General features: G+C 38.3%; 1 protein-coding gene across 1 annotated transcript; it reads right to left on the bottom strand.

The window, feature by feature from the left end:
* Positions 1–939: 939 nt before the first annotated feature.
* On the bottom strand, positions 940–13,275 carry UBXN2B (UBX domain protein 2B). The gene is made up of 9 exons (XM_021555669.2): positions 13,153–13,275; positions 10,998–11,098; positions 10,138–10,209; positions 8,472–8,631; positions 6,910–6,987; positions 5,482–5,591; positions 4,873–5,010; positions 4,582–4,743; positions 940–2,586 (listed from the first exon to the last, which is right to left on the bottom strand). Exons 1-9 carry the CDS (start codon positions 13,273–13,275, stop codon positions 2,424–2,426), a joined length of 1,107 nt encoding a protein of 368 aa, XP_021411344.1. The 3' UTR covers positions 940–2,423.
* Positions 13,276–13,815: the final 540 nt, after the last annotated feature.

Raw genomic sequence — 13,815 nt, forward strand, 5'->3', positions numbered from 1 at the left:
AAACAAACCAAAACCCAAAAACTAACATGGCTGTGTTTATCCAGAATAAATTATTACTGATGAGTTTTCTTTAAGGAAAACATTCATATTTTGATTATTTATCTCTTGTGTGATAAAGGATTTCTAGGAAAGTCAAGCAGAAGTGAAGCCTGAGCCTTTCATAGGCTGCTTACATGACCAAGCAATAGGATTATTGCCTGTATTTAATGGAAACGAAATGGAGCTCCCAAATTTAGCCACCTTACTGTGAGAGAAAGACCATCATCCTCTACCAAGCTCCTTCTCCCTTGTAGCCAGTCTTAACTGCATAGGTCCGCACTCAAAGAACAGTTTTGTGCCAAAAATGCCAAGATGTTAGCTGTAAGTGACAATTTATAGCAATAAAAGCTATGACATAAAATTATGAGATGATAGATTCCATAGGCTTTTAAGCACTGAGAAGCATGAAATATTTAAATATAAGCACTGATACATTTTCTTAGTGCATGACAAAGTAACAGCTTCTTGACAAAATATCAGCTTATGGGACCCCCAGTTACTCTCAGCTACCAGTAAACACTAAAATTTAACAGGTATTTGAAACAAAGAGACTGTGATAATATGTAGTTGTAGGATTTGGCGTAAGAGGAAAAAAACATAATTTAGTTAACCCCTTTTCTTCATATATCACTACTTAATCAATAATGGTCTTCAGAAGTAATAAGCAATGTAACTTTACCTATATTCTGAACCAAAATATGCCCAAACCACAGACTGCCCAAAATCAATATCACACTTTGGCCTCGCATTTATATAGAGAATTGTTAGTATATCGGATATAAAATGTATAATTTACATAATACATGACAATTCCCTTATGTTTAGGCTTACATATTTGGCACACAACACAATCCCCAGTTTATCACAACACAAATTTGGAATAACACAAGAAGACATGTCTGTGATCTTAAACACAAAATTTTAATTACTTAGCACATGAAATGAATTATGATTAAAACCATGCAGATATTCAGATTGCAGAACAAAATACTTCAAATACAACTGCATGTTTAAAATCTACTCAGTCAGATATCTACTTTGAGGAAAAAACATAAGAATATAGTAAGCAATTATAACTTAACATAAATAAACAAGGATTGATAATTTCAGAACAAAATAAACATGGAAAACAGCAATTTTTAGCACATATTGGTACAAGAGATACAGCCTACCTACTCTCCTTCAGAGTGTCATCCACTCGTCTGATATAAATCCAAAATACTAAAAAACTTCACACTACTAAAGCACAGCAGCCAGTTTCCCCCAACATAAGACTCCTACCTGCTAACTGCAGTGTTGGGACAAGTTTTTTTAAAAAAATATGTAATTTCAAAGATGAAGGGGCTTAATTATACAGCTTCCAAACAAGCACAGTGAAAGCTGCACAATCAAATCCCCAGTGAATACTACAAAAGGCCAAAATTCAAAATATAAACAATTGAAATTCAGGTCAAAAATATGTGACCAATTAACATGTTTATGCTGTCACTTGCATGCACAAAAGTAGACCAGTTCTGTGTTTGTGCACCACAGTGTATTTTTGTTTGGCGTTAAGTAACTGTTTGTGTAAGGAACCACGTTGTTACACAGGGTCCAACTGCATACTCAGATTCATAATGACCAAAGGCCTCCTCTAAATCACATAATTTCCCCAGATGACAGCGGTCTCTCAAATTTCTCTAACTTTCAAGAAGAAAAAAAATTCATATTTATTTTCATCACAAGTAGTACAACTAGAATACAAATAAGAACATTCTACTATAGTCTGCAACAGCTGAGGTTTGCATCTCCTGAACTGATTCACTCATACGAGCAACAATACAAGGAAAATGACATAAAAACTAGAATATAAATATTATCCTACACTATGAAACACTACAAATAGAACATACAAAAATTATATTAGGGCATTAATTATGTGTAAACATATTAAAAAGAACACCTTAATATTAATACAGTTTGCAAGGTAAACATAACCTACAGTCTAAGTTTTCAAATGGCTGTTTGTCAATGCAGCATAGAACATTTCCATAGTGCAAATCTTACCAACTCTATGAAAGATACTGTCCCCTTCAGAAAAATGCTTCTTTCCCCACCCCTTCAAAAAAATGAGTCACAAAGTCCTATCTCATTTCACATTAATATAAGATATGGTTTGAAACATATTAACATAGAGAACTGTAACATTGAAAAAAACCTGAATAATGTTGAGAAATTAAAATAAAAGAGTTAGATATGTTATAGCTGGAAGACATGAAATCCAAAAATATGATCCCTGGAAAAGAGGAAATAAAAAAGACACTGATATCTCCTTTCTTTCATCTGTTGGAAATATATTGTATGACAGTACAGCAGAGTCCCTGTGTTGTACAACAATCACAAGATTACTTTAATTGCTGAAGAATCACAGTGTTAAGTATATCTGCTTCTTGTAGTGTCAGGTTTTCATCTGTTAGCTCTTTATTTGGAAAGGTAGTCACAAGAACAAAATCCGTTGTTGCAAAAGCTGGACGGGACTGGATAATGAAATCTCGAATATGCTTAATCCTGTGAAAAGAATAGGGACATGAAAACTCTGTATGATTCCAGCTGACATACTTCTCTGAACATTAAGATGATCAGAGAACACAAAACAATTAAGCAGACTAAAATACTAAGCAAATTCTAGATTTCACATTTCTCTTCTATATTTCACTAACTTCTCATTAGTCCAGATGACTAATGATTGTAGCTTACAATTTTTTTGGTTCTTGCATTAAAAAATCCCCTGAAAAATTATAGTAAATGTTGCTTGTTTTCTCAAATAACAGAAACAAATTTTTTAACATGGAAGTATGTTGCAAACTGATACCTAACACAGGAAGTCAAATAATCTCAACACCACTGTCACAAGTTTAATTATTGATTAGTATATTTCAAAAATGTGAAATTATTAATGGAAGAAATAATCTTAAAATATACAGTCACAGTGAAGAGGAAACAGACAGGAATTATTAAAGCACTTCAATAGCAAGAGCTTTCCCCTATTTTCACTTTGAGATTTTAAATTTGAGATTATTCTATTAAGACATTAAGCTGAGAATAAATCTGTGAAGATAATAAATTGGCAAATTTACTGTAGCCAAATAGGCAGTGATTTCTGCTTTCTATCAGTCTTCAAGGCCTTTGACATATATATGATCAAAATCAGCTGCTAAAGATAACCATAAAGATTCACAGTCAAGAAAAAGTTAACAACAATTAAACAAACTCCTGTCAACACAATATAGGTTGTTACAGATGTTACTGGCAAGTTTACCACTTCTACCCTTCCATGCAAACTGAAGAACACACAGCTCAGCTACAGAGGCTCCCAAAAGCCCCATGGTTCATCTCAGTCACTTCTCAGCAGATGCTGCGAAGAAAGGATCTGGGCCTGGCCTCTCAGCATATATTAACAGGTCTAAACTATCAAAAAATACTGCTGCATCTTCCTCTCTACTGGTATCTCAGCTAAAATTTCCTCACTGCGGTCTGTGTATACTGTAGGGTAAAGAAAGCCGTATTTTGTCCTTATTTTGAGCCAGGAGTTAAAAAGGAAACAGATGAGCTCTCCGTGTAACAATATTAACATGGAATTGAGTCTATGCTAACACCATCTCCAAGTCAGGATTCAAGCTGCAGCCATGTTCTAACACAACTGTGCAGATTTCAAATTAAGGCTGGCTTTAACAGCGCTAAAGCATGGGTGGAACTGCTGCCCAAAGATCTCTCAGAAGTGCAGAGCAGAGCTTTGCAGAACCTTGCACTAACATAACCTCATGGGGTTGGCCAACACTTTGTGGCACTGCCCCAACATCAATAAAATTGGTGCCAAGCTACTAACAAATCTAAAACCTCCATCAAGTTCACACACTGCCAGTTCTTAGGAGATGACCATCCAAAACAGAATTTAGTTCTCAGTATTATGTCCAACTCACATGATGGAATTGCAAATGAGCATGAAGTGTCTAAATACCCTTCTGCATATGGGCTGCAGTCTACACTTACAGCCCATGTCATGTTTTGTCACAGCCTTAAGTATAACAAGGTAGAAAGCTGAAATTCTTGATTATGGCCCACAGCATTTCTCTGCCTGTAGTATGGACTATATTCCCATTGAGACTATACTCCACACTTTGCAATAAAGTGTTTTCACAGTGTTTCCCAAGTCATCCATCTGGTCCTCCCAAGGAAGGCCCAGGGCTGGGATGACTACATAGTGGGGCTATACAGATTTCAGTTGTCCTTGGAACAATTACAGCTTTTATTATGTCCATAAAAAACAAAGGACATAATTGTTATGTTGCACAGAAGTTGCAGTTATTAAATATATTGTGTTTCCAAGTATAGAATTTTTGAGAGTTTATCATATATCCATGTAGTGAAAGTGACACAGAACTATACATTTCAGCAGGTCTGGTATTTCCCCCTTTATGAGGTCTTGCTGAGACTCATTTAACAACAAAACACAAACTTATTGGAATAGTTACTGTTATCTACATTAATGCAGAATCAATTTACCTGTGTGTTTGATTAAATCTTTGTATTAACCGGCTTCCATCTGCTAATCTGATTTGAATTTTAGTTGCTGGCATGGAATCATCAATCAGAACAGGTGCATTAAGAATGGATTTCTCCTCCTCCTCTGGGGAAGAAGGTGTGCTGACTATTTCAGGTGTAAGGCTATAGAATTGGAAAAAAACCAAACCAGATGTTACTAATGGAACCATGACAAAGTAGTCTGAAATTTTCAGTCACAGGAATGAAACAGCATATGACTACAGAGCACAGAACAGATCTAGCTTTTTTCACCTTCCAAGCTTCTGCCCTTCACCACTGAAAGCTTTGAATCGCAGTCTGGGCTTCACATATTCCTGTTCTTGGTGATCTTCCATATCCAAATTTACCTGGCCACCATGAACAAGTCGCTGCAGTTCCAAAGGTATTTCCCTTAATTACAAAAATAATAAATTACAATAATTACACTTTTAATTACATTCTGAACTGCAAAAAGAAATCATCCAAAAAGTACACACACAGTATAAGTCAATATTAATATTACGTATACTTTGAAAGTCATATTCAATTGTTTTATGAATTGATTTCATCCTAAAAGAAGAAAAAAAAATATCAGTGAACTAATAGTCAAAACCTAGAATACACCAACAGCTGAATTGTAGAATGAGCTAGGAAAAAATTGTGAATATAAAAGCTGTTGTAGCAAGTACCATTCAGAGTTAAACCACCAAAAGAACCAAAGTATTGCAAATTTTTAAGTGCCCCATGCATCTGGTGACAAATACAGACTATATTTTATGGGTTCAGGCAAAGAAGAAATCTGGAGCTTTTGATAAGTCTGTGGAGAAAGGATTTTTCTTCACTTCAAAGACATACCTCAAAAAAGTTGTAATTTTAACTTACCCTCTTTTAACCGACTCAAGAAATTGAGCATTTGTTGGATCTGAATAGGATCTCAACTCGCCATCATCTAAACTGAATCCATTCCTCCACAGTTTCAGCAAAATTTGAACCTATGAAGTAGAACAAGTTAAAAAAAATGAAGAAAGACAAATAAGGCAGCACAATTTTGTACAGACTAGTTACAGAAATTTTGATCTATACTAAACAGATTTTGTACAAGACCACAAAAAAGAAGGCAAATGACAAAATAAGAACAATACCTTTCACTGTAACTATCATTGTTAGATTATTTTTGAAAAAGCCCAATGGTTATAAACTATCTTCTAGACCACTTTCCTACCTCAGGAAAAAGAATCTCTTAATCTGCTATCCATGACATAAAGTATGATACAGTGAGGGTGTAGTGATCTTCACAATGTTCCAATTATTTCCAAAAGCAGTAAACATTTTTACTGAGAAATTAAGAAATAAACACATAAAATCACAAATTACTGCTGATACATCAGTTACAGCAAAACCTACACTTTCCTCAAATTATTACATGGTGAGCTGCAACAAAGCTGAAAGTAGCTCCATTCATCTCAAAAGCTAAGAATCCTGGAAACCAGCCTCCTTTGCTCCCTTATTTTGCTACGTCCTACATGAAAGGTCCAACCAGGGCCTTCCAGCTCAAAACCTGTATCCTCTCTTCCTTCTAAGTGCTTTGCCATCCAGCAAAACTAGGCATCCCCCGCCAGTATAACAGGCCTTCCCTTAGAAAGCTATTTATGCTCCCAGCTATGGAAAGCCTGCTCCAGCAAGAGTGGCTGGGTATAGCTGGCTGTTAGTTGGAGTAGAAGGATTGCTGAAGAGCAGAAGGCTCCTTGTGTGGCACAACAGCACCCCCTAGCCAGGGCCACATCCTTTGGCCTTAGTATTTGTTTCTAGAGAAGCTGAAAATTTGCTTTAGCCATTCTCAAAAATAGCAAAGTGCAGAGAACTTGGTTTCTCCGCACCCTCCCCTTCACATCCTCCTTTTTAAGTGGTAGGAAAGAAAGGCCTCAAACCTGCTGCTTCACCTTCCCTAGAACACATCTATGCCCTCCAGTTTGAGATGGGCTGCTTTGCAAGTCACAACAAGAACCAATTCCTAAAAGGATTAAAATGTTAGCATAGCTAAAAGAATCCAGGCCAACACCTGGTGGAAAGTAACTGAAAAGGAGGTGTGCTAAAAATTTTGAAGTAATTTACATCTGACAGTTCCATAATGGAAGCCTTAGGGGTATCCAACAAAAATCTTCGGAAACCTCAACAATTCCTACTGAACACGTAGCTAATGTTATTTTTTCCTCATAAACATAGTTTCAGTAATACTGGCATTTCAAGCTGTAAACATGATTAAGCAGGCCTCTGTTGAAGGTTCTGTTTTCTGCTATGAATTTTACTTACATCCTGATTTTCTCCATATATGTATTCAGAGTGCTTTTGTGATGAGTCACCCAATCTGTATCCACCACCAGAAAATGACTGAAAAAATACAAAGAAAAGCTTATAAAATAATTATCTAAAACAGTTCATTAACATTCTTACCTAGGTACAAAAAAAAAAAAAATCAAACAAACAAACAAAAAAAACAACCCCAAAAAAAGCCATCCACAAGCTTGTTTCTGTGATAAAAAGCAAGTACTGCTCTATCATCTCTATCATGTAATTTCTAAGTTGAAAATTTTATCTAGCAGACATAGTCAGACTAAGAAAGCTTTGTGACACATTTCAGCTTCTGTTCTGTACACTTTTTCAAACATAAGAATCATAGAATACTTCAGGTTGGAAGAGACCTTTAAAGGTCACAAACTTGAATGTTTCCAGGAATGGGGCACATACTACCTCCCTGAGCAACCTGTTCCAGTGTCTTGCCACACTCATTGTAAAAAATGTCTCTTATACCTAGTGTGAATCTACCCTCTTTTAAAACCTTTACCCCTTGTCCTACCACAAAAGGCCTGCTAAAAAATCTATCCCCATCTTTCTTATAGGCCCCCTTTAAGTACTAGAAGGCTACAATTAGATCTTCCCAGACCCTTGTCTTTTCCAGGCTGAACAATCCCAAATCTCTCAGCCTTTCCTTCTAAGAGAGATGCTCCATCCCTCTGAACTCACTCTAACAGGTCCATGCCCTTCTTGTGCTGGGGATCCCAGAGCTGGATGAATCACTCCAGGAGTGCTTTCACCAGAGTGGAGTAAAAGGGCAGCATCCCCTTCCTCACCCTGGTGCTCATTCTTGCTGTGATGCAGCCCAAGCACCACAGCTCTCTGGCTATGAGTGCACATTGCTGGGTCATGTCCAGCTTTTCATCCACCACTACCCCCATTCTTCCCCAGAATTGCTCTCAATCCTTTCATCCTCCAGCCTGTGCTGATACTGGGAGTTGCCCTGATGCAGATGCAGAATTCTGCATCTGGCGTTGCTGACCTGATGAAGTTCCCATGACCCCACTTCTTAAGCTTGTCCACATCCCTCTGGATGGCATCCAAGACCTCAGGCACATCAGCTGCAACACTCAGCCTGGTGTCACCTGCAGACTTGCTGAGGGTGCGCTCCACCCCTCTGTCTGTGTTACTGATAAAGACATTGAAAGCACTGCTCCCTCTATGGATACCTTGTCACCAATGTGCATCTGGACACTGAACTGTTGACCACAACTGTCTAGGAGCAATTCTATAGGTAAGATTTGAGATGCAACTTTAGTCTGGGTTCTTATTTAATCAATTATAATTACAAACAAAGCATATAACTCCAGTTCATGGTGATTTCTAATTATTGCCTCTGAAATTGTGTGGGTTTTCCTCTTTATTTTCTAGAGCAAGCTGTTTGAAAACAGACAATACAAAACTGTTTTGAGCAAATCTGCTATTTGCAAATTAGAGAAAGAGGCACTTGCTCTCCTGTGGTTTGATGAATTTCAGAGACACAAATGTAAAGACAGATCAACACATTTCTTAACTTTTACCTTGGCTTTACTAAAATCACCAGATGCTCTCGAGGCTTCATCTAATGGGACAGCTCCATGTTCTTTTGCTTCCTTGAAGAGTTCAGCAACAATTTTACTTGGATTATTAGAAGCCCCAGAAATCTGTAATCCTCTATATTCTGAGTCACCTGAATAGAATCTTTAGAATAGTAATGCACATAAGCAACAATGCTTTAAGTAACAAGCACAATTTTTCTCTTCCCATCAAAAGAAAAAAAAAATGAACAAAGAGACAAATTTGGCACAAAACCTCTTCATTCTGATAAATGCTTCACTTGGTTCCAACCTTCTCAATAACCCAAGCAGCACTATACTAAAGACATCTGACTAACAAAGAACCAAGGTGCCTTCTGGAACAGATCCCAAAGATCAGAGGGCAAGGCCATACGTTTTAGGTGAACACAGTCCTGATGGGGTTAGACATCTTATGTGGCTGTCACCTACTCCCAGAAAGACTGATTTCCTCAGGGGTATCCTGTGCATGGGACTGTGCCTGGACTGGATAGAATATAAATTCATAGATAACACCATCTTAGCAGAACAAGTATAAAACTGTTCTTGGAAAACCTGAACAGTGCCACAATTTGATTTTTTAATTCAAAGATTTAGCATACTTCAATTCCCAACAGTATCAGAAATGGAAATTTTTAAATAAATATGATTAACTTTCAAGGCATTTTAAAACCTGCAGAAACTGTTATGAAAATAACAATTTCTAATTTTTTTTTTTCCTTCATAGCACCATTATTAGCTCTTGAAGACAAAATGCTACACTAAAAATAATTCTGTTCAAAATTGTATCTGTTTGATGATTAAGATCAAGATGTTCCTCGAGAATTATCTTGAGAAAGGCACAACAATCTCTAAATACATTGGAATAGATGCTGTAAAAATATGTAAATAAATCAAAATCTGGCAAACCTGATTGTTTTTTCTTTGATTACAAGAAATGTTAATAACTAATAACTGCTTTCCACTTTCCTCAACTTTTACACTTAACCACTTGGGGCAAGGCAAACCAATTAATCCATGTGAAACTGTTTCTTAGACCAATGTCTTTACAATGTCTTGATTTCATCATATTTTACAATTACCAGAAGAGAGTACTGGGTATGAGAGTACTGTACAATCATACTGTTTTTATAATGCCACATAATTGTCAATCCCTGAGTAACATGTCATTTGTACATCTCTTGTGTTTATTGCCCCAACTACAATTTATATGGAAAATCTTTAATTATTAGATTTAAAAGAATGATAGTGGTAAGGATATGAAACAGGAATTCTTACCAGAATTTGTATTCAAGAAAGAAAGGAAGCACTCAAGTATTTGAGCAATAGATACAAAGAACAATTCGGGATACTCAGAAAGACAAAAAAGTTTTTGAGTACAAGTGTAAGTTACAACCTTTATGACCATACAGGTTAAGGCATTTACAGGTCCTACATAACTCCAGCCAGATTCTGCTAAATATAATTTTACAACAGTGTACAGCTAACATTCTAATAAGTCCCTAGCTCTTTGCAGGACAGACCTAGCTCACACGCATTTTGAAAGAACATGAGGGAGCAAAGTGTGAAAGTGATGCAAACCCCAATTACTTTCACAATTGTTAAATTATTTTTTGTTTTGTTTTAGAAATACCTTTGGTTTTCTTTGTCATCACTCATGCTTCTCTCTGGTTTTCTCAACCTTTTAAGAGAATCCAGTTTAAGACTGCCAAGAGAATAAAAGAAAGCATTTGAAGATAACTGGCATATAAACTTCATATCTAACTTCTGAAATTACTTCTTTTTCAAAAACTAAGAATATCGAGTTGTGTTTTCTGGTTTTTGGGGTTTTGTTTTGGTTGCTTGGTTTTTTGGGTTTGTTTTAGTTTGGGTTTTTTTTGTCAAAGTTCACAGCCATTAATGCTTCTCCGTGAACAAGGAGGAAAAGGCACATGTATGGCAGAGTCATTTTGCATTAACAGTTGGACTGGGTGGTCACTATAGGTATAGTCCAACTGAACTATTTTCTTCTAGCATAGAAGAGCAGCACTGCTTCCATGCAATTAATGCATTGCTCTCATCTGAGAGCTAACTGAAGTCTACTAATTCATCTCTTCCTTCTCATGCAGATTCCAGTATGAATGCCAACAAATAACAAGTATTTGCCAACTATCACACTGAAGTATTTGATATATGGTATTGAAGCTTCTCCTTTGGTTGGGAGCAGGAAGTTATACCTTCATGAAATGTACTGGTAAATGGAGCCGTTTGCTTTATTTGTTTGTAAACTTAGTTCTGTATAGGTGGTTAGTCAGCTTAGGTGGGTTCACTGAAAGTTACAAAAAAAACCTCAAAACACCCTATACTTCCAACTGTCCCACACTCTGCTAAAGTCTCTCTTCCTGAATAGATTTCTGCATTTGCAGTGAACTCAAAGCATAACTGGTCAGTAAGATCTTTTCTATTGCTTGACCTCCTTTAACACGCATTTCTGAAAAAAACCCCACATCTTACCTCTGTGATACCTTTGGGTTACTGATCTTTGTAGCTGTTGGCTTGTCAGAACACAATGACTGTCTTTTAGCCTCATCTTCATATAACTCTGCCAAGGCCAGCTGTAGGAAACAGAACTCATTTTTGTAAGCCTATAACTCAAGAACTACATATGGAATAGAATAAAGACAAAAATTAATGTGAAATATCCATCTGTCCAGGAAAGTAGAAATATCAACATGAGGAACCCCAACTAAAATTCAAGTTCCCTTGTGCTTTATGAAAAAAAAAAAAAAAAAGAAAAACTACACAATGCTTAAAGGCCACTATGACTTGGAACTTGAACTCTGCTATCCGTTAGTTTCCACTACTTCACCAGCTATGTAAAACCTGTATTAGATTTAGAGTCACAAGAGTAAATACACACAGAGATATTAAGCATCAGCTCATTAATTAATGGTAACAAATTGAAATAAAGCAGCAATCTAACCCTCTGATAGAAGCAAACAATAAATTTTACAAACATCTTACACAGAAATATAAAAAACATAATTCAAATAAGCTTGTACTGGAATGAAGAACAAATTCAGCCTTTCTGGCTTGAATTCAAGGCATCACTCCACAAATACTTACACAAACCCCAACAAACTTTTTCACAAAGATTCCCAAAATGCTGCCATATCACTGGCAAGCTCATTCTTAGAAATTTATGCAAGAATCCTACAGTGTAATTTCAGCAATCTTTCTTTTGTACTGAATAGGACTCTATTTTGTCAAACCATCCTGAGTTTTGTCCCCAGATCACTCTGCTCACACTATGTGACTGACATTAACATTTTATCATACACACCAGAAAGGTACTAGGCTACAGTTTCATTACAGTTTTATGTAGAGGGGATACAGGTTAAAATAAAATGAAACATCATCTGCCTTTGAAAACAAACTGCTATGAACACAGGGTAGTAATCCCGTATTATTTTTTGTTGTTTTTATAATATTATGAGGTATTTTCTACAGGAAAAAATAAATATGAGGAATTATATCCATTAAGAAAATTAAATTGAGGAAAGAGACCCCAAAAAATCTGCTGAAGGCCTCTATTCCATCTGAGGATAGAAGAAAATACCTTTCAGATATGTAAAGCTGATGGGTAAATCATAGACAACATACCCTGTACCATCCCTAATCCAAGGATCGAGGGATGCTGAGAGAGCATGGAAGGGCATGGCCAGGTTTCTGTGCTTTCCTCAAATCCCGTCTCATGTGGCACCGCTAATCAACTACAGACCCAGGAGGGTACTTCCTTGGGGTTTAACACTTTATCAATAAGTATCTAGCCAAAACCTTATGAACCAGAATTATTAACACAGATTTTGTTACTGTTACCTGTTGTAACAATAAAAAAAAGCAATCCCGGAGAATAACACAACAGTAACACTGGAGAAAACTCCAGAGAGATCTCACTGCGGCCTCTCTGTACTTAAAGGGGGCTTAGAAAAAAGAGGAAGAACAACTTTTTTATATGGGTAGATAGTGATAGGACAAGGCAGAATTGTTCTAAACTACAAGAGGAGAGATTTAGATTAGATATTAGGAAGAAATTCTTTATTCAGAGGGTAGTGAGGCATCAGAAAAGATTTCCCAGAGAAGCTGAGGATGCCCTATCCCTGGGAGTGTCGAAGGTCAGGTTGGATGGAGCTCTGAGCAACATGGTTTAGTGAAAGGTGTCCATGCCTATGGCATAGGGGCTAAAACTATATGATCTTTAAGATCCTTTCCAACTCAAACCATCCTATGATTGCAGCAAAATTAATCTTAAGAAGAACCTATGAAAATTCCAAATAGTAATAATGAAAAAAAAAACTACACCCATCTTCCTCTTTCCATAATGTGTAATTAAATGGAACAGAGACAGTTTCAGTTACTAAGTTTCACCTGTTTTCCAATCCTAAAGGGCCTAGTGCTCTTCCAGAGGCGTGCTCCCCTTCCCAGCCTGCAAGGGGCGTGGGAGCTGAAGGAAGAAAAGCCGGGTGGGCTCAGGGGCAGTCGGGGCAGCCGCGCACCGCCCTGCCCTCAGGGCCGGCCCGGGGGGAGCCCTGCGGCGGCCCCGGGGGGACGCGGCGCTCCGCCCGACCCCGCCCCGCCCGGGAGTGGGGCGGCACGCCCGCCCCCTCACCTGCAAATCCCGGGCGCTGGGCGGGCGGCCGGTGCTCCGGGGCTGCCGGTCCCTGCGGCCGGCGGCCGGAGCCGCGGGCACATCCCCGTCCGGCTGCGCGGGCGCTGCGCCGCCGTCCGCCATCTTGTGGAGGCGGTGGCGAGCGCCGGGCGGGGCGGGGCCAGCGCCGCCGGCGCGGCCGCCATGGCAACGGGAGGGGCCGTGCCTGCCCGCCGCGGGGGCACGGCCCGAACGTCAGACCTTTGCGGAGTAAAGTTTATGGGCCTCAGCAGACAAAGCCCTTAGCGTTCATTCGCGGCGAATTGCACAGCTTGTCTATCAGTAGTCAAAGCCCTGCTTACTGGTTGTATGTCTTCCTTCTTATGCTACTTAGTCTGCAGGTGCAGTTCCCTCCATTTTGAGTTGGTGGTTGCGGTCGCCCACTGCCGGAATTGCCTATCACAGAATCAAATAGGCTGGAACAGACCTCTGAAATCATCCAGTCCAACCTGTGACCAAACACTACCATGTCAACTAGACTATGGCACTGAGTGTCACATCCAACCCTTCGCCACCTCCCTGGGCAGCCCATTCCAATGTTTTAACCCCCTTTCTGTGAAGAAATTCTTCCTAACGTCCAACTTAAAGCTCCCCTGCCTCAGTTTAAGACTACATTATCTCATC

This window comes from Lonchura striata, chromosome 1 (assembly GCF_046129695.1).
Source record: "Lonchura striata isolate bLonStr1 chromosome 1, bLonStr1.mat, whole genome shotgun sequence".
Lineage (NCBI taxonomy): Eukaryota > Metazoa > Chordata > Aves > Passeriformes > Estrildidae > Lonchura > Lonchura striata.

Excerpts from the sequence above, each read along its gene's own strand:
- UBXN2B (XM_021555669.2), bottom strand. The coding sequence starts at position 13,275 with ATGGCGGACGGCGGCGCAGCGCCCGCGCAGCCGGACGGGGATGTGCCC. Across the intron at positions 8,632-10,137 it reads GATGACAAAGAAAACCAAAG|ATTCTATTCAGGTGACTCAG; the intron begins GTATTTCTAAAA and ends ACTATTCTAAAG. Across the intron at positions 5,592-6,909 it reads TATATGGAGAAAATCAGGAT|GTTCAAATTTTGCTGAAACT; the intron begins GTAAGTAAAATT and ends TCTACTTCATAG.